General features: G+C 39.3%; 1 protein-coding gene across 1 annotated transcript in view; it reads left to right on the top strand.

Annotated features, from left to right (window-relative positions):
• The window catches only part of LOC148829156 (solute carrier family 45 member 3), a 42,295-nt gene extending 26,946 nt beyond the window's left edge, over positions 1-15,349 (top strand). The window contains exons 3-5 of the mRNA XM_088924346.1: positions 3,450-4,280; positions 7,391-7,656; positions 9,220-15,349. Of these exons, the coding sequence (XP_088780472.1) occupies positions 3,450-4,280; positions 7,391-7,656; positions 9,220-9,681 (1,559 nt within the window). The 3' untranslated portion in view covers positions 9,682-15,349. The remainder of the gene's footprint in view (positions 1-3,449; positions 4,281-7,390; positions 7,657-9,219) is intronic.
• Positions 15,350-21,566: the final 6,217 nt, after the last annotated feature.

Below are 21,566 nucleotides of genomic sequence, written 5' to 3'. Positions count from 1 at the left end.
TTGTGTTGCGTTTATGAAAAAGATATATTGGTCTTTTGTATTTGTATTCAAGTAAAGGATTACATAGTGCCTGTATGAATCGGTACAGAAATGCAAAGAAAACTGCAGGGGACTAAATAATATTGTTAAATTCCCTGCATTTTATCATTCTGGGTATGTTCGCTAGAAATGGAGATCTCATGTAAGATGTGGATTTAAGATTATAAGCAGTATTTTTAGAATAGACTTGAGGAATCTGGGGTCTTGTGTTCAATTGGGACCTGGGCTGCTGTCTGTGTGGAGTTTGTATGTTCTTCTAGTGTTCACTTGGGTTTCCTCCAGGTGCTCTGGGTTCCTCCCTCAGTCTGAGAACATACTGCTAGGTTGATTGGCTTCTGGGAAAATGGGCCCTAAGCATGTCTGTGTTTGTGTTTGTCTGTGTGCCTGCGATGGACTGGCATCCCATCAGGAGTGTATCCTGCCTTGTGCTCGCTGCTTGCAGGGATAGAGTCCTGCTCCTCCTTGAACCATTGGATGAAGCAGTTAGAAAATGGAGTATCAGTTTTGAAAGTTGACTAGTTTTTGCTTTGTATAAATGAATGTAAACTTACTAGGAGTGCAATAATGACGTGACTTCCTGTTGAGAACCCAGAGCAAAATGTGCAGTTTTACTTCATAAACGGTCAGGAGATTCTACAGTAGCGGCCTTGGTTGGACTTAAGGTTTTCTTGACAGTTTCTGCTTTGGTCCAGGTAGACATTTCATTTTTGTCATTCCAGTAGTTGGTGACATTTCACTGCTTTTCATTCTTGCAGGATTGTGTCTGAATGGCAGTGGGGATTCATGTGAGTAGTGAGGTTGTAGAAATTATAACAGGAAAAAAAATGTTGGGCTTCTGGATGTCATCATGTTATTATCCCTTACCTCTTTCAAGGCTTGATTTCCCCTTTTTTCTAGTCCGCAAAGTATAAATAACGACCACTGTAGCTAAAATTGTATATCGGACTCTGCTTGTGTGAACAATCTTTAGCTGTCTTTCCAAACCTGTGGTGGAATTTCACTGTTTTGGGGCTCGTCGTGGTGGAGTCAGAAGCAGCCAGGAGCCGCCTTATGAAGATGTGTTGAAAGGTTACAAGGCGCAAAAGATAATTGCAAATTATTTCAAGTCATCACTGATGAAAGAACCCTAATGGAGCAGATACTCCAAGTGGCCATCTGCTTCTGGTGTGTGTGCTGTTTTCCCCAGCCTTCTGAAGGAGCTGGGCTCACGTTGTTAAAAGACATCTTGTGTCCGTTTATCAGGAGTTACTTTTGATGATATTCCTTGGCACATGAAACCTAAATGTAAGGAGCTATTATTCCTTCAGTTAAGGTTAGACAGAGTGGAAAAAATGGGTCAGAGTCTTTTTTTTTCTGGAAAGGCCCTTTTGATCAATTTGATGACGGTTTAATTAGACAGCTCACCTCTTGTCAAGTGTTGGCAAGAGAGGATCTTATATAGTGCTTTCCCAGTGTGATGTTTTTTTTTTAGTCAGGTCCCAGGAGAGCAGACAGAAATGTAATCACAAGGTACAAACAGGGCTCTTTATTTACACTGCAGTAACACAAAACCAGAACCAAAACAAAGCATTTCTTCTCGTTCAGCTTCTGGCTAGTTTCTTCATGTGTCTCCGTATCATTACCAGGCAGCTCTGACTGCTTTGCCGGTTTCTCAATGGAAACTCTTAAACTCAATTCAAACATCAAACAGACTTTATGGTTCCACACAGGATCCTCTATCATCCCCCCCCACCCCCCACATAGAGTCTTGTATCGCACAGACTTCTGGCTCCACACAGAATCCTTCTACTGTTCCTCACAGGGTACTTTTTTCTCTTTCTCCTCTTTCTCTGGTTTTTAAAGCATCGCCTGACCCGTTACCTTTTAGCTACCGGTCAGGTGACTGATAAGTAATGTAATTCAGGCTAAAGCTCTAATCTTGCCTGACTATGCTGACCTCGCACAAGGTAAATGGTTACATTCTTTCTGGAGGAACCTGAGATTTTTTCTGCATCTACTGCTTGAATACTATAAAGAAAGAAAAACTAGTGTTGAAGTACTGTATAGAGCCCATATCACTGTATGTGTTATATACTGTATATAAGTCAAGAATGTCTACTTTTTCACAAAACTTCCCAGAAGTCCCTGCCTGTGGTGTCCCATTTTGTGAAATTCAAAAACTTTCCATACACATTTTCTAAACTTTAATTTGAAGGCTTCTAAGGAGTGTATGATACTGTAAATTGTAGTAAATATCAGCCAAATCTACAAAGACAAAATTAAACAGCACTGACTGCATTAACCGATGAGCATTTGCTGAAAGCGTATTTGGCGGTTACAGGCTGACAAACCTAGTTAAGTCTCTACCGCCTTAACGCACTGGCTTCGTGTAGATTTTGCCCATTCATTTTCACAGATTTGCTCAAGCCCTCTCAAATTGCTGGGGTGTCGCTTATAGACGGCAACTTTGAAGTTTTCATCACGTTCTTGACAAATCCGACGTTCCTGAGTGCATATGTGGTGCTCACCTAAAAACCTCCACAGATCTGAATGCTAGGTTCCAGCATTGAAGGGTTCTGTTGGTTCTGCAGTATTGTGAGGCGCATTTTGGTTTGGGAGCACTAATTCCCTTAGGAGGCAAGGTAAATGCTACTTAATGGTGTTGAGTGATGATCTTCCATGCAGATATGGGCCCCCTAATGTTACTGATGTTCTCCATGTCATGTTTGATTTTCAGAACTCCGTGTCAAGCATCCCTCAGTTAAAAATGGCCTTTCCTGGTTTGTGTGAGAATTTCAAAACGGAGAGATAGGTTCCCATTTATTTTGTTGCATTCGGTTTGCCGAGAGAGAGATTTAACCACAGATTGTGTTCTATTTAGTTTGGAAGGCAGCTTATCTTTAATTATCTTTTATTCTGGCGTTTGTAAACATAAGAGTTGAAAACTTGGTTAGAGGCTGGGGTTTTTCTGCTAGGTTAGGACGTTAGGCCTCTGGGAGGACTTGACTGTAAACTCGTACTGTACAGTAGGGAAACTTGTGCGTTGCATGTTTATGTGGTGTGTAGTATAGTGGGTGTAATATTAATAAATATTTGTTTAACCAAGTGTGCCCGAATTATTACTTTGCTCACCAAAACTGTGCCAAAGAACAAAGAATTCATGTGCTTCTAATTAAACCAACCACTCTGGTATATTCTTGGCAAAATCATTTACAAGTTGGGGGTTTTGATGATTTATTTTACTTATTGATTTATCCAATCGGTCAGTTTTTGATTTTCTCTGATGGCATAACCCCCCCCCCCAGTTGTAAGAATATTTTAAAATGCTCAAGAAACTGCAATTAAGTCAGTCCTAAAAGCTTGTAATAGCGATATTACGTAGCGAATACATGAGCATGACCACACTCTTCTCCTTCTCTTTGTTTTTGCAGGAATCGGCCCCGTCTTGGGGCTCCTGTTCATACCTCTGATTGGCTCGGCCAGCGACCACTGCTCCAGCCGTTACGGCCGGAGGCGGCCCTTCATCTGGCTGCTGTCGCTGGGAGTGCTGCTGGCCCTCTTCATCATCCCCCACGCCGACGTCTTCGCGTCCTTCATCGGCTGGGGCGGCCGGGCCCTGCAGGTGGCCTTCCTCATCCTGGGCGTGGCCCTGCTGGACTTCTGCGGCCAGGTCTGCTTCACCCCTCTGGAAGCCCTGCTCTCGGACCTGTACCACGACGAGGAGAGCTGCGGCCAGGCCTTCGCCATGTTCTCCTTCATGGTCAGCCTGGGCGGCTGCGTTGGGTATCTGCTGCCAGCCCTGGACTGGAGTGAGAGCTACCTCTCTGTCTACCTCGGTGGCCAGGAGGAGTGCCTCTTCGCCCTGCTCACTGGCATCTTTGTCGTAAGTGTCCTTGTCACCATGAAAATGTCAGAGGAGCCTGGCTACCCTCCTCATTGCCCCGTGCTGGAAACGAAGCCCTTGGAGGGCACCAGATGTGTCCCCCGCTCCTGCTGCTACCTGCTCAAGTACAAGTTCAGGATCTCAAAGTCAGGGCCTCTGATGTGCCTGGTGCGGACATGTTGGTCGATGACCCCTGCCATCTACCGCAGCTACTGCCACATCCCGCGGGTCATGAGGCAGCTGTGTGTGGCTCAGCTGTGCAGCTGGATGGCCGTCATGTCTTTCATGCTCTTCTACACAGACTTTGTGGGCGAAGGCCTTTACCAGGGGGTGCCCAGCGCTGCCCCGGGCACAGCATCAAGGCTGCGCTATGATGAAGGTAGGCTCCCCCGACTCTCTGTCGGCTTACATGCTGCGTGAAATAGCCCAGAGCCGTGCAGGTTCTGGGCTGTCGTGGGAAAGTTCTGTGTGGGTCTGCTGATGGAAAGTGTGAACTTGGGTGGGCTTAAGAACTCGAGAATTTTCAGCAATTGGTCAGTAACAGATCTTTCTTGAATTGTTAGTATGTTCGGTACTTTATTAAGTTAATATTCTTCGGTGCGCACACTACCGTAACTAGGCACTCAAGTTAATAGTTTTTAGAGGTGCTGTTGGCACCGGATAGTTGCTTTCTAAGTCTGATCACAGACTGGGGAGCTTCTCCTTTTTGAGTCGATCAGGTCTTTTGTATGTACATGGTCATCATAAAATGAAAGTGGTGTTTCATCACTTGTCACAGTAGTCATCCGAGTTGGAAACTAGACACTTCAGAAAAAGTGAGCAAGTCTCGTTGATTCATTGCAAGTTGAAAGTAGCTTTGAATGGTGAGTGACTTCTTTTACATTGCTAAGAGCTCGCAACATTGTGTGCTTCATAACGGTGCATCATAACATTCACAAAAGTGCAGCCATTCAGCTCATCTAACTAATTTGGTTTTATTTCTTTACAGTGCCATAACCAGAGCTGGTTTTATTGGTAAAAAATCCCCAGAGTATGAAATCCCCTTGAAACCCCCAGCTGCAAAGGGACAATTTAGTGTAGTTGCTCAAACTGAACTTGCGTGCCTTTGGGAGGTGAGAGGAAACTGGAGTTCCTGGTGAAAATCCATGCAAACATCCCCCAAAACCTTTGAGATCTAAGGAAGTATCCATTCTCTACCACACTGCCAAAATGATTGTGTGAAACGACATAATTCCTGTTCAACGAGTTTTATCTTTCTGTATTGTAATCCAATATAATGCATTAAGGGGCTGTGTAGATACTGTAACGAAGAGTATGAGGATGCCAAGAACCATTATCTAAGTAAGCTTGGGTTACAAGTCACTTAATTTCTGTAGAACTTTTTTTATCAAAGCCTTTCAGCCTTTTCTCTAGTTTTCCTGAAGAAAAACTTGACAGTTCTCCTTGGCGACTACGTACAGTACCTTGAGACTCAGAAATAACGACACATTTCATTCATGTTGGTCAGGATTTGATTTTGTCAACTTTCACACTCCTATTTCCTGTGTCTGCTCAGCCTTTCATACTGCAAATGGACAGAGCAGAGATTGCGTACTACTTTGTTGCATTTATCCTGGAACGTGTTGGTACTTCTTAGCTTCACAATGCATAACTTGCCTGTCTTTGCTCATGTATCCTGTAATGTCTGGAAGTAGTGTAGATTGTAAAAAATTCACACGTGATCCTCACTGTGCGCAAGATTTGAAAGAGCTGCTTTCAAATGTTCAGTGCAGACCCCTACATACCAGATAATGATTTAGACTTCAGTGCCAGTAGCCAAGTATATTGTCACAGTCATTAGCACACTCATGTCATTAACACAATGTGTATTAATTAATTTCTTCAGTTTTGTGCTCAGGAAAAAACATTAAATGATACGGTATGTATCTTTTAAATGCTTAAAAACACTTCAGTCAGGAAAAAGTTCCATGACAATTTATGATTTGATTAAAAAGCCACAGAAATGATCAACAACAGTCTCATTCATAACCCATTATTATGAGTGTTATTAAGGTTTAAATCTTTTCATGGTGTTTTTTCTGAGTTAAGTGGTTTTTAAGTAGGCATCAAGCTAGGTCTGTTTGTCACCATCGCAGTTGCACGGTTGCAGTTCATATTTTTGTTTTTTAATTTGCCAAGCATCCTGCAAACGTCTGGAGAGATTTGTGTTAGAGGGCATCTCCATTGTATGGGTGTATGTGTGGAACAGGATTTTCCCAGCTGATGTATTAGTGTATGGCAGGTTAATGGCAGGCTTAACTCATATTGCTCTTCAACAACTAAAAACTGCAGGGATGTACAAAGGAGAAAAAGAACATTTGAACTTTGTTAAACCCTTGAGTACAAACCCACTGTATCAACATGCCTTATTTTTAACATGCTAACAATCGTCCCTTTTAGGTGTGAGGAATAACCCAATTTGACTTGTTTTTCAGTGTTCTGCTTTGGACTCCTAGCTTTCTCCTTAACGTGCTTTTTTCACTAGACTAGTTAACAAAAGCACATGACACAAAGGGGAGCACTAAAAAACTCCTCTCTCTTACCCACAACAAAAGAATCGATTTAATATGTTAGAGTATATGTTTAACGAAAGGTGGCAATATATTCAAAGCACTCTTAAGTATGTACGAAAGAACAGAGGAAAATGAGCAGGGAAAAAGATGAGGCTCCCTTTCACATATCTTTTTAAGGTTAGATACTGTATCTATGAAAATCTCTGTCCTTGAGTTGCACTTACTGTACACCACAGTCTGCAGTTTCTGAGAGACAGAATGTAAATGAATGAAACTGAGAAGCATCTCAGTTGATCTACAGTACCGTTGTGCTACATTTTGGAAGCATGTTCCTAGAGTTCCTCCCATCATGTACTGTATGTGTGCATGGTTTTGTGAAAGGTTACTTCTAAGTAAGTCACCTATTACATCGCCATGCTACTTGGGTAAAGGATTTTTAAACATCATCAGTTAGAGCGATCTATGTAGTGTGTAAAGTAATTTGACCATCCATTTTCCAACAGCTGTATTCAATACAGAGCTGGAGCCTATCTCCGTAAGCAATAGCTGCAAGGCAGGTTATGCTCTGGATGGGGCGCTAGTCCATCAGACTCATATCAGGGCCAGTTTTCCCAGTATTCTCATTTAACCTACCCTTATGTTTTTGGAGTGTGGGAGGGAACCCACACAAACTCAGGGAGAACATACAAACTCCACACAGACAGCACCCCAGGAATTGAACCCAGGACCCTGGTGCTGTGATGCAGCAGTGGCAACCACTGTACCACCGTGCCACCCTGTAAAGTAAATACATTGTTTTAAAGCTTCTTAATTTACTTTAAAAACGTAATCCTTTACACTGGTACATTTCAGCTGTAATGGATTATTTTTTTAAGTAACTGTCCCCACCACCGTCTGTCCTTAATTTTCATGCTTAGTGCTGTTTTACCCCCTGCAGGCATTCGGATGGGGAGTCTCGGACTTTTCCTGCAATGTGCTACCTCAACGTTTTTCTCACTGGTGATGAGTAAGCTGGTGAAACTGTTCGGCTCCAGGAGGGTCTATTTGACCAGCATGGTGAGCTTCACCTTGTCTGCACTAGTAATCTGCCTCTCGAAGAGCATCGTACTGGTTACCATGATGTCTGCCCTCACAGGATTCGCCTACGCCACTTTACAGACTTTACCTTACACGCTGACCTGCCACTACCACAAGGAAAAGGAAGTAAGTGTTCTCTCCTTCTCTCCATCTATGCAATAGTAACAAAAGACGTCATTCAGTGTGAGATAGACATTCATTCAGTCCTTAAAACAATCCTAAAAATGTGGCACTGTCATTTTCCAGCAGCCATATCACCCTGCAACTCACAACTGCCAACCCACTGAAGCTCAGCAGGTGTGAGCCTGGTCAGTACCTGGATGGGAGACCTCCTGGGAAAAACTAAGGTTGCTGCTGGAAGAGGTGTTAGTGGGGCCAGCAGGGGGCGCTCACCCTGCGGTCTGTGTGGTTCCTAATGCCCCAGTATAGTGACGGGGACACTATACTGTAAACAAGCGCCGTCTTTCGGATGAGACGTAAAACCGAGGTCCTGACTCTCTGTGGTCATTAAAAATCCCAGGGCGTTTCTCGAAAAGAGTAGGGGTGTAACCCTGGCGTCCTGGCCAAATTTCCCATTGGCCCTTACTAATCATGGCTTCCTAATAATCCCCATCTATGAACTGGCTTCATTACTCTGCTCTCCTCCCCACTGATAGCTGATGTGTGTTGAGCATTCTGGCGCACTATGGCTGCCATCGCATCATCCAGGTGGATGCTGCACATTGGTGGTGGTGGAGGGGAGTCCCCATTACCTGTAAAGCGCTTTGAGTGGTGTGTCCAGAAAAGCGCTATATAAGTGTAAGCAATTATTATTATTATTATTATTATTATTGAAACACAGCCAAGTCATATTTATCTGTCCTTTAATAAATAATGTTAATTACTGTATTATTACAGAGCAATCCGCACTTGCTCCCAGAAACTGGTAGCTTTAACATTTCAGGTTTTTCATGTGAAAACAACAGCTTAATGGTGATTTGCTTGCTTGACGTCTGATAAGTTCAGGCAGATAAAGGAGTCAAATCATGTAAGAAATAAAGCTACTGTCACATTAACATGTTGACCTGGGCCTCAACCTGGAAACCTGGTTTTTGCTTGCATGAAGTATGTATTGCACTGTATAAGTGGGCTGGCTGGCTTGGACAAGCAGTGACTCCCTTCAGAAGTTGTGTTCATCCAGGTCAAGCAAGCCAATAGAACAGGATTAAACGTATTTTACTTAAGACAGTGCAATTCACCAAAATGCATGGCTCAGGGGGAAAATGCTGTATCACTCAAAATGTATTATACATTATTGTGTTAGCATTGAGCCCTGCAGAGAGCTGTGGGAAATTGTTGTTGAGGAGTACCAGTGTTATAATAAGCTTTGGATTTTATAAGCAGAACAAACTGTACCAGTGATGTAAAAATGCCCATGTTTATGTTCCATGTTAAAAGAGTCAACATCCAGCGCTTATGTATCTATTAAATGCCTTTAGATAGTAAAATATGAAATGCTTGAGAATTCAGATGAGAATTCTCTGTACAGTAAAATGATGTAAATGGATTTTAACATCCAAACCCTGTAATATACATTTCCTATTTTGAAGGGCATGTTGTTCTCTTACACCTACCTGTATGTGTATTTTACTACTAGTTTATATACTTATACAACCTAATTTTTTCTCTTCCATTGTATTGGCCTTTCAGGTTTACATGCCAAAAGCAAAAACCAAAAATATGCACAAGAATGGAATCACAATCACGCGGGAGTCTGTGTATCTCGCGCCAGAAGAGGAATGCACCATGAACCACCCAGAGAACACGCACCACTGCTTCAGACCAGACAGTGCCAGCTACTACACTGCTTGTAATGGGTCCGCCCCAAGTCCCAGCTTCTCCAGAGAGACCACACTTGGCCATGGCACAGGCCTTAGCAACGGGGAAGGAGGGAAACAGGAGGATTATGGGAAACGTGGCGTGGGGCTGGACTTTGCGATCTTGGACAGCACTTTCCTACTCTCTCAGGTCTTTCCCTCTCTCTTCATGGGCATGATAGTCCAGTTTACCGAGTCAGTGACGGCGTACATAGCCTCTTCCACCATCTTCGGCTTTATCTCGATTTATTTAACCAACCACATCGTATTTGACCAAAAGGATCTGAGGTTCTGACAGGAGATTGGAACCAGGTGATCAGCACAGTAAAATGCCAACTGATGGGGCTGACTTTTTGGAAAGGTCAAGTGTTGTTGGAACGCTTTGGTGGGATGCATCTCTTCCAGTTTGTCAGATTTATGTGATGTCAGTGACATTTTGTTGCCGCTTAAGTTTACACCACCTTTTCTTGTATTTGTGTGTATGTGTGTGTGAGACTGTAGATGTCTACGCAAGTTAGCGTTTGTATCCAGTGTTCCTACTTAAAATTAGAATTTCTTCCCATCTTGTTTCGTTAAGCTTGGTTTCACATGATCAAATATTAGAAGTCCATGGAATTCAGAAGGCATTATCCTGGTTCAAAGCATTCAAACTTGCGGTATTTGGGTAGCGATTGTTTCTTGGTGTCTGCAATCATTTGGGTGAATGTTCATGTGCTAATACAATCTGAAATAATAAGAAGCCAACCAATACTGTTGTAGTACCTAGCCAATAATTCTAGAATGAAGTAAGTTGTTTTTTATATTTTTGTAGAAAAGTTGATCTAAAGTTTGTTAGAACAGTTCTCTCTATTTTTATATGGAAATGCATATATTTCTATCCCTATGGGAGGGTTTCACACAACCTTTTGGAGCAAGCTAGTGACTGTACTGTATTAGTGCCATTGCTAGCATGAGGTTGGTGTGGAGAAAAAAAGAAAAAAAACAGTTTGTGTGTAACTTATTTTAGACATAAATATGGCCACAGGGAAGATTGGACATATTTTCTAAAGAAATTGTTTTGTATCTTCTAATGAAAGCAAATGTAATTGTGGTTACATTAGTCTGTAGTATAATCATCATACATTTTGTGGTGTTAAATTGTAAAAATGACATTTTACATGCATGATCATTCATTTTAACTATAGTGTGAAAAACATTGAAAGTCCATGGTATAATACGATGTGTGACTAATTCTAAGTATACCCTCAGTATATCAATATACACTTTATATACTTCTTAAAATCCAACCCGTCTTTAAAACACTTCTCAGTACTTGGTACTGTCTTTTTTACTTTAAATTATTTTTTAACATTTGGGAGTGTAGGTGCTGTTAATGCTAGAAACCATTAAACTGCTTGATTTTAAAGAAAACTCAAATGATTTGGAGAAAGTATACCATCATTTGTTTTAGTAAATGTCCATGGGATGATCATTTTTACACAGATATCATGGTTTAGTGCTGTGTGCGATTACTTTAAGGACCTGACTGAGTAAAAGCAGGGGTGACAATCTGAACTCTTCTGTAAACATCTTCAGAAGGTCATGCTTGGGCTAGCTCAGAAAGTATATGTATGAGACAGACTAATAGTTCTGGAAACTCAAAAAGCAAAAAATCCCAGGAAGTAGAGATTGTTTTTGGTACTGTTTCACAAAGCAAATAAAACAAAAACATTTCTTAATATAATCTTAAATACAAGTATGCAAACATATTGCTCAAAATTGTCAATTTCTTTACTTGTACTTGAAACCCCACCTCCTGACCCAGGCCAACACATACAGTTTCTGAAAACTGCTTTCAGTGGGTTTGGATATAGGGGATGCCAATATATGCTGCACCAAACTAAAAAGTGGACTTCCTAAAAATAATTTAGTTTGCTATAAAAATATCTATCATTCAAAACCTGTTCTACTGAGAGTGTTACAAATCAGACAGTCCCAGTTGAGAGAGAAGGTGCATTCTTATGCCCTTAATGCTCTTTACTGTGTCAGTTGTGTGTTAAATTGGCCTCTAAATTCTTTTTAATTCAGTCTGTTTAGCATTTATTCTGGTCCATCCAATGAAACACAAAGCCATGTGTTTTCTGTGCTGCTCCAGCCTTCCAGACGTGATTAGTTACAGTGTCTTTGCAGGAACCCTGGAGGATGTAGGAAATAGGAATCTGTTAATTTCTTGCAGAGGCACCCAAGCTGTCAGCGTTTGTTTTTAAGGACATAATTTCTGATCTCATACAGCACAAAATTACTCATTTAGTATGTTTTCTCTCTTCCCTTGTTGTTTTTACAGTATTTTTCTGTATGAATACAGACTAAAAGTGGTGTTTGAAGAGCTGTTTCTATATACAAAACCATTTGAAAACCTATGCACTTGGCCAAATAATGTAAAAACACTGTTTGACAACACTTGACCTTCAAATATATCTATGTACATAGTCTATGTATTTTTAAGCCTTACGTCTTGCAGGTCTTTCATCTCAGCTCCTAAATCTTTAAGTACTTCATTTTGTTATTAACAATTAATCATTCTAATAATTAGCTATTTCCAGATGATATTTATAATACTACCACAGTACACATTTAATCTCAGAGACTGTGATTTCCCATATGTATTAAAATGCACTTGTGTTAAAAAAATATGAAACCTCTAGAACTGAAAGAGGGTAGTAAAGTTCAAGATGTTAAAAAGTGCCTGAACATATTTCAACATATTTTTGTAAATATTTATTTATTATCATGATTATAAGCACATATTACAAACTATTTTGCCTACTTATTTTTGTTACATCTGTAAGGGTGTAAGGGTAACAAGGGCTGTTTCTGTGAAAAGAGGTTGTTATTACTGTTTATTTTTTTTGTCTTTAGTCATGGTACAGTAGGCAGCTTTTTCAATGCTATAATTTATTTTAAAATTCATCCACCCTATATTCATGCTGTTGGCCCATGATTTCAAGGTACTTTCCTGAAGGAGCTAGCGATGTCAGCTGCTACAATTTATTCTGAGAGATCTCGGGGAAAAAAACAACCAGAAAACAGTAGGACCAATTTTTTTTACTGACAATATACATTGAAAATTGTTGTTTGTCCTATATGGTATAAATAAAAAAAATTGCATGTAATGGATAAATACTACGTGTAATACGGTGCTAACTAACCTAGAAATTAAAACTGAATCTTTTCATTTTAAGCCTTTAAAAAAAACCTCAATTCCAAATGTATTATCCAGTATACAGGTTCAATTAAGTATAACATGATGAAGCCCAGCTAACTTGTGGACTGAAAATGATCATGAATAGGGAAGATAAATATGATTTCAAATTTTCAGAGACCTTACATTCAGTTACATTACTTTCTTACATTTAGTTACATTTATGAATGTGGTATATTTCGATTCATTTCTGTGTAAATCCCTGCTTAATGATTATATATATATATTACATTTTGTTAGGTTTCACATTTTAGAATGTATCGGTGGTCTTTTGGTCACCTGCCCAAGGATATTTTTTTCCCCCCAAACTTAATCAGGAAAAAAGTTAATTTTAATTTTGTGGTACCCTTTGTTTATGCTTCTTAGATAATTCACATTGTTTAGGAAAATCGTTTAAAAGACATCCAGTTTGATTTTTTTAAAACAAAAGCCTAGCTCCTTGCTGCGGTCTGAAACTAAACTCTTCAGAGTCACTTTCTGGTTGTCAGGCAGCTAATCTGCTTGCCTGCTTTCTAAAAAAAAAAGTCCAGTTTCTTATAACACAAATTCAAAAGCCAAAACAGGCTTTACCACTATTTCTTCCTCTCCTTGCTTGAGGCCTTTCCCTTTTGTTTCTGTCTTGGATCTGGTACAATTACACTGGTGACACTTCCCTTCAAACATTTCTCCTTAATGTTCACTCGGTACCTATGGGCCTCCAGGGTTGGCCGTTGAGGGGAATTTATGTGCCAGTCTGTCCCCATCTGTTAGGTGTTTCTGCCACTTATAGTGTCTTCAAAAGTACTGACAAAGACAACCCACTGGGCTTTCTCAGGATCACCAACCAAAGGAAATGGGTAGAAACTATGAGAGTGCATTTAAAGGGGAACTGCAACACTATTTTTATATTTTGGGGTTAGAAAGAATCAGCATTGATGAGTGCCTTTCAAACCACACTAAAAGTAATGTATACAGTAACGTAAACAGTCAGATGATGTGTGCGCCCTTATGACATAGTAAACAGGCACACTTGTGAATGCAGCTCTTTTAATCCCATAGAAATATTGCTTTCAATTTTGAGACACTTTGGCCAATAAATACTACCTGCTTGTTAACTCTGCATGCAGATCATGTTGAAACATTTCGGTGGTGGAATGTCTGCTGTCTTTTATTTGCTCGTACATTGCATTACATTACATTAGTCATTACAGTGACTAGTGAGCAGGAAGGGCCGCTTCACGTCGTCATTTGTGGGAAGTCGACTGCCAGTTTGCACAACATGGAGACTTGCAGTACTTTCACAAAGTTCACGATTTTATGCTTAATTCTCAATTCGTTAAAATTTTCTATAGCGTCAATGAATTAATTTTGTTACCAAGATTTAATAAGGAATTGGGACTGCAGTTCCCCTTTAAGAACCAGAAAAGACATTTTTGAACACAAAGGGTTGTGAGAATGTAGAACAAGCTAATTACTTCAGTAAAGGGTGGAATGAGGTTCTCTTATTGTATGAACCATTCTTATGTTTGCACACACATTTGATCCTTAGCCTTAGTTTGTTGCTTACTGCCTCACTAGTAAGTATGGGATTTTAGTCAGGTGAATAAGAGAACTGAGGAAATGAAACGATTCAAAGACTCTAAAGTTTGTAATGGTTGTTTTTCTCACTTATTTTCCAAAGATTCTGTACTCTGTGATTATCCCTTTTGAGCTCAAACAGTACATCATTTTCCTTTTGGCCATCTCCTTACCACATTTCACTTCTAAATTCCATATTGTAAGATCAGTGGTCCCTGCTCTTCTTCATAGTTTATCTGAACAGAAAAACAAAACACTTCTGTGAAAGACTTTGTAGCCTATGACTAATTCAGGAGGTATTTTATCATTCTAAAATGACTGGCTAAACTCTAAGTGTCACAAAAACATTTGGTAACAGGAATTATCCACGTTTTAAGAGCAATTTTAAAATGACTTTCTGGAAATTTGAGACTCGTTTTAGGATTTAGTTAATTTGAATAACACAAAGATGGGCAGAAAGTACTTAGAAATGTGTCTAGAACAGCTTTTTTTGTTGAAGAACACGGTACCTTTTGAATATACAATTTTAGATTAGAGGATGTTACAGTGATTCTGATCCTGTGTCTTTATATTCTTTAACCACTTTATCTGGATAATTTGTAGTACAAATGAATTTTTAAAAATTGTCTAAAAGGCTAAGTTTTTTTAAACACTTTTTAATTTATTTTCAAGGATGTCGCTTAACCCTGCTTGTGTGTAACTTTTTTCTTATTCTAATTTACCGGCATCAACTTTTTACTCTTTTGCTCCATGGTCCACATCAAAGTATTGTGGGTGGTATGCCAACAGCCAGTGATGTTCAAAATAGTTTCTTTGATTATTTTTAATTAGTTACTTAAACTTGTGTGTTATTTGCCAGGCTGATCAAATCAGGGAACTTTATAAGAAGGGCCTACTCATCATAAAAGACCTTTAAGTTATCTACAGTATAAGGTTGTTTGTTGCAACATGATATTTCAAATGTGTTCGCATAACACCTACTGTCTTTCGTATTTGCAGGGTCTGTAAGTTGCAGTATTGTCTTGAAAATATTGTGGGCCTATATTTTATAGCACAAGTAATGTTATGCACAACAGCCTGTGTCATTTTGTTCTGGGTTGTCTGTACAACAATGCTTTCACCACAAATCATTTAAGTGGCAATAAATCTATTGAAATATGGAAAATGTTCTGCTTGTCTCATCTCAAGTTCATTTGCCTCTGTACAATCACAGGATAAGGGAATATAATGCCCTTTAAAAGCAACCAATCTTGATTTTTGACTACAATCTTCTGTTGCCCATTGTTTACAGGTAAGGTATATTTGCAATACTTTGGTGCACATGGTCCTCATCTAGGCTACATTATAGAAGAAAAAAAATCAAATGCATTATGTGATTAGAAGCTGTGACGTCCCTGGATAACAATAACATTCAATTCAACTTTATTTGTCATTATACTTACACGGGTGCATAGTATAGTAAAAAGTGTTTCTCACTAGTCTCTCAGGTGCAGTATATACTGTATATAGAACAGCAGACAAGACAATAGACAGAAATACAATAACATTTGATAACATGACATTGTGATGACATCATCTGCCATGATTGCCAATCCTGTACAGATTGTGTAGTTGAACTTGCCAAAGCCAGGCCTTCTTAGGCTTTCTTTCCCATTGCAAGATCAGCTGACATCATCATACCTATAGGCTTCTGGTCAAGGATGAGATGTGTCTCAGCTGTGTAACATCTGTGCTCAACGTTTGCAGATGCCTAAAACTACCACATCTAGGGACACAATTATGCTGGCAGTTTGCCACGTTGCAATACATCTTAAAATGGTTTTTGATCACCACAAGGTCCTGTATGTATTGAACAGTTCCAATATGTGGTGCCCCAACATTGGTGGGGGGCAAATGTCTTTTGCTGTGCTGCTACACCCACTTCCTCTTGATTTCACCTTTGTGTGATGTGGTCTTGAAGTGAAAAGCACACTTGGTTTCAAAGCTCTTCCTAGGTGACTGCAAGATTTTATGACCGCTCCATCAACTTACCATATTAATGAAAATCCGAAAATGGCAGAATATATTGTTGACTTGCTGGGAAACAGACCCCAAACTGGCCGTAGACATAAATGCATGTACCTCTTTACATATGTATTCTCTGCATATATATACAGTACAGTATATACAGTATATTAACCTTGAAATCTGAGAAAAGCCTGAAGCTGTAGAAGTGTGAGAAGGGAACCTGGAACATAGTACTGGATTTTGTAAACAAAGTCCCACTAGGGACAATGAATCATTAATATACACCACAGTGCCTTTCAGATGTAATCGAACCCTTGCACAGCTTTCACATTTTGTTGCTTTAAAGCTTATAGAGGCAATTTGTTATATAAAAAAACTACTCCGTACATTCAAAGCAAAAAATAAAAAGACAAAAGCAGTGGTCGTTGAGTGCCGTCGAGTCGGTATCGGCTCACAGCGACTCTATGGATAGTGAGGGTGGAACTGTCCATCATGGAGTTTTCATGGCAAGATTGCGTAGATACTGCCAACGACACCCCCCCCATACTGCTGCTGCCCAGTGTGGACTATTAGAGCACCTTGCGCCTGACGTGGGACACGAACCCACTGCCCTGAGATTATGAGTCTCATGCTCTACCAGCAGAGCTAGTCGGGGGAAAGACAAAAGTAGATAACATGAAAGAAAAATCACACCTGCCACTGTATATCTCTTCAGTCAGTGAATGTCAAGCAATATATAGTCCATAATATCATCATTAATACAATAATCCCCTCTCCCTTATTATTCAGCTTAAATCATATTGATCCCTTTATAACTGGTTAAGTTCTCTTCAATATACATTTTGAAATAGCACAGGAGGGTTTTGAGATTTACTGCGCCACCATACTATCAAGCAACCAGTGAGTCCAATTAAGGCTTCACTTTGGTAATTGCTGTAGAATTGGATGAAATGAAAGCCAACAGGTGTACGGTCAGGACGTTTGCTCGCTGATATGTGCCTCTGCTCCTGAATTACTGCTGTCTCTTCTGGTTTTCTTTCCACCCTGGACTCTGCATGACCTGATTTGAATCATTTGTTCACTGAACTTCTTTCTCTCCATCGTGACTCAGCCATTCAATCATTCCTCTACAAGATCAACAGCCAGGAGAACTTCCTTCACATACAATAGCAGCTCTTCAGTTTCTCCTATCCTATGATTAACGCCAGTAAAACAATCTTCTCTGTCATTCTTCTTGAGGCACATTTAAGACACTCCTGTATCATCATTATTAGCTTCTAGTGCAGTAATCATAATAATTATAATAATAATTGCTTACACTTATATAGTGCTTTTCTGGACACTCCACTCAAAGCGCTTTACAGGTAATGGGGACTCCCCTCCACCACCACCACCACCACCAATGTAGGCACTAGTTCCAATATGTATTGACTTCTCCTAGTATTTGGATTCTAAGATTTAATTAATGGTTTTCTTTAACTTCTGTTTATCTATTTTTTATCTTTCATTTGCATGTGTATAATCCAAGTGTTGCATAGTCGTAAGTACAGATGGAAAAATAGACCATTGAACCTCTTTTCCTCACATTTCAAGAAAACCCATGGGCACCGAAATCAGTAAAAGGCAGGGCCATAACCAGAAAGTGAAGCCTCATACCTGCACAATATGAAACATCACATTTTTTTAACTTTAATGAGTATTTACCAACTGCTGTTAGACAAAGACTAACTGTAACATAGACTTTGGCTGTTTTATGAAAGCGAGCAGCTGCTGTCATGTCAGAAGTTAAATTAAAAATAAAGGTATGTTTCACACAATACAGTGTATTTCACACTTGTACAGTGCCTTGCAAAAGCAGTCGGACCCTTTAAAGTTTTCAGATGCTGCTGGACCACAAATGATAAACACACACCATTTTTTCAATCAGTAATGTTATGGCAAACTCACATGCTCAAACAGAAATTTTTGAAGACTTTTTTTTTGTCAGCAAATATCTTAGATAATGAAAGTAAAAAACATAAGTTTTGAGTAAGTGTAACGGTCTCTTCAATGGCGCACAGGAAGAGGTCAACAGAAAGGCAGTTATGTCATTGGGAGGGCAATTTCTTTCATTTGTGTAAACCTAGAGCTACCAGAGCACATGGGTCTGAATACCTATACAAGCAGCAAATCCCAGTGTTTGATTTTCTTTAAGATATCTGAAGACAGATAACCCATTTTGTCTTTACAATTGTTCTGCTTCAGCGTGTGAGTGTACAATAATTGATTGGAAAATGATGTGCAACTATAATTTGCAATCCAGCAACATTTGGAAGCTTGTAAAGGGTCTGAATAGTTTTGCAAGGCCCCGTTGAACCTTAAATTGACCGGTAGTGCAGAAGAAAAAATGAAACAGAAAGCAAAAATAAAAATAATGGAATCTAATAGAGAGAACGTATGAAGAAACAACCAAACCGATGTCACTATTTATCTACATAACCCAATTCCGAATGAAATTCGTTCTATCAAGTCCTTGCATCATGTATGAAATTGTTCTAAAACCCCACTGCTCCCCCTAGCGAAAATGTTTTGCCAGTTCAGTTAATGCAGATCAGAAAAGCTAGTGCTGGCACATTTATGTCTCTCTATTAAAATAAATAATAATAATAATAATAATAATAATAATAATAACAACAACAACATTTAACCCCTTTTAGTTCTGCATTTCATTTACGCTCCTCTTATTCTGTCCGTCTTTCTAACTCCATTACATACGTCCATATACTTTTTATAAATTCTATCCATGTAGTACTAATACATTAGTATTTTGAATTTTATTCTGAAATCCACAGGAACCCAAAGCAAGGAAGCAAAAACAGGCGATAATTGCTCATGCATAATAGTTTTGGTTTAAACTCGAGACACTGAGTTCTATAAAAACTGAATAGTCAGCCGATAAGCTTTTCTGCATCAAAGTAGGAGAGATGTGCACGTTATGCGCAGTGGCACTTAAGTGAAATGATACGACAAAAATTAATACAACACTGTCGTTTTGAGTTCTAAATGGAAAGTTTGGGTTAACCATAACCACATGAGTACTGGCCTGAGTACAAGTGGACTGATTTCAGGACCATCACAAGACAAAGTTTACACTGCGTTCTCTGACGAGCAGTATTATTCTAAGTATCGCTGCGGCAAAAACCACACGCAATGCAACAAAAAGCACGACCATTTAGTTGAAAACATTTCGCTAAAATAAAAATAATCGATAATAAAAGATAATAAACTATTTCCCGAGCCAAGCAATTTCAGGATTTACCGATGGACAGTCTACAACTAATATTTTTAATTTCCAAACAAATCTGCAGTGCATTCATGAGCAGAACAAATGGGTTAACCATAAAAACGGGTTGAAATACTACAGTACACCTACTACTAGTTGATTCGATTGCTTGAACGTTGTTACTAGTAAAAAAACAAAAATCCAGTTGTAATTAATTATTTAGCACAAACAGTCAATTAAAATGTTTAATATTAAATTTCAGTATGCCTGCAAATCTCACTAATTGATCATTTGACCTTTTAGAGTCTTGGGTATTGTAATTTTAATGTGGAATAAATTCACTTATTACGAAGTGTTACAAGAATAACAGATTCAGATTCAGGTCTCATGTCGTTACTTTTAAACAGTTTGAAAGCGCAGTAACATAGCAGCGAGGACAATACTGTTACCGTCACTGGCCTGACCTAAATTCTGTGGTGGGCCAAAAGAAAAAGATCTCTGCCGATTTTCTGACCTTCTAAATTGGAAGTAATAATAATAATTGCTTACACTTATATAGTGCTTTTCTGGACACTCCACTCAAAGCGCTTTACAGGTAATGGGGACTCCCCTCCACCACCACCAATGTGCAGCCCCACCTGGATGATGCGACGGCAGCCATAGTGTGCCAGAACGCTCACCACACATCAGCTATCAGTGGGGAGGAGAGCAGAGTAATGAAGCCAATTCATAGATGGGGATTATTAGGAGGCCATGACAGGCAAGAGCCAATGGGAAATTTGGCCAGGACGCCAGGGTTACACCCCTACTCTTTTCGTAAGTACTGTATAAAGTTTGTTCAAATTTGAACACCAGAAGCATTTCCAGAACAAATCCAAAAAAATTGACCTCCATGATACTGGTAAGAATATAAGAAGGCTTACAGAAGAGAGGAGGCCATTTTGCTCATTTGATAGCTAATTGATCTAAGGATCTCATTGAAGCCAGGATTTTATAGAAAGCAGGGTTATCATCTTCAACTTGTTTAACTACTCCCAGATCCCTCCATGTGCCTTAAATTGTGCCTCCTGTCCTCAGTTTCAAATACACTTCCACATCATTTCCAAATGAGTTCTCTAGCTCTTATTTGACAAATATTTCCACTGGTCTGGCTTCATCAATGTCTGTGAGGATTCCCTTTTCAAGACTAAAACGTTTCAGTTCTTTCAGTCTACCTACCCATGTAAGACATTGCTTTAAGCCCGGGAATGTATCCAGTTACTTTTCTCTGGATGGAATCTAGGAGATTTATATATTTTTATTAAGTGATGAGCATAATTCTAAATGTGGCCTTACTTGCACACTTTATAAGTGATATGAGTTACAAATACAGATAAATCTCCATAACCAAGCGGTGGAAAACCTTACAGCTTTAACTGCACAGTGTAAAACCATCAAATCTTAAAAAGTAAATGTTTCTCCTTTTGCTTTTTGAATTAACTATTCCTTAATTTCTAATTTATTGAGGTGGGCTACTCTATGGTATAGGGCTAAGCACTCCTGTACCCTTGAGTAATCACAAACCAGTTTATAACAAAAAGTCCAAATTAAGAAACAAACAGGTTTCAACAATCACCATACCGAGTTAGCTACTATTAAATTACTATTTAAATATTAATATTACTGGAACTCACGTTTGGGATCTCTGTATGCTACACATACAGTATTACTATATAACCAGAATCAGCAGATTTTTTTCAATTATTTTCTTTATTATTATAGTTGGACAACATAGAATAAATGTAAAGAAGTCTTAAGCCAAAATGTCCAAGTATCTCCCCATTTAATCAGCTGCCATAACAAACGGTAGTCCAAGCCAGACTTATATACTGTATGTGAAAATATACTGTAGTACAGTAGCTCTATTGCCGCAACTTGCTATCGTCTGCAGTGTTTTCCAACATATTCCGTGTACCTCCAAGCCAATTGAAATATTCTTGAAATCGCGTTGCTAGTTTGCAGGTGCAACCTCTAAGTAGATTCTTTTTCAACCGAGGACACATCTACGAAAGTCATTACAGTGCAGTCATTTGTAGGGTGTCTGTGATCGCGACAGTCGCAGGTTTACAGTAGG

The sequence above is a fragment of the Atractosteus spatula genome, chromosome 8 (assembly GCF_055471065.1).
Source record: "Atractosteus spatula isolate fAtrSpa1 chromosome 8, fAtrSpa1.hap1, whole genome shotgun sequence".
Lineage (NCBI taxonomy): Eukaryota > Metazoa > Chordata > Actinopteri > Semionotiformes > Lepisosteidae > Atractosteus > Atractosteus spatula.
Note: the sequence above shows the minus strand (reverse complement) of the source record. Positions and strands in the feature narration are given on the sequence as shown.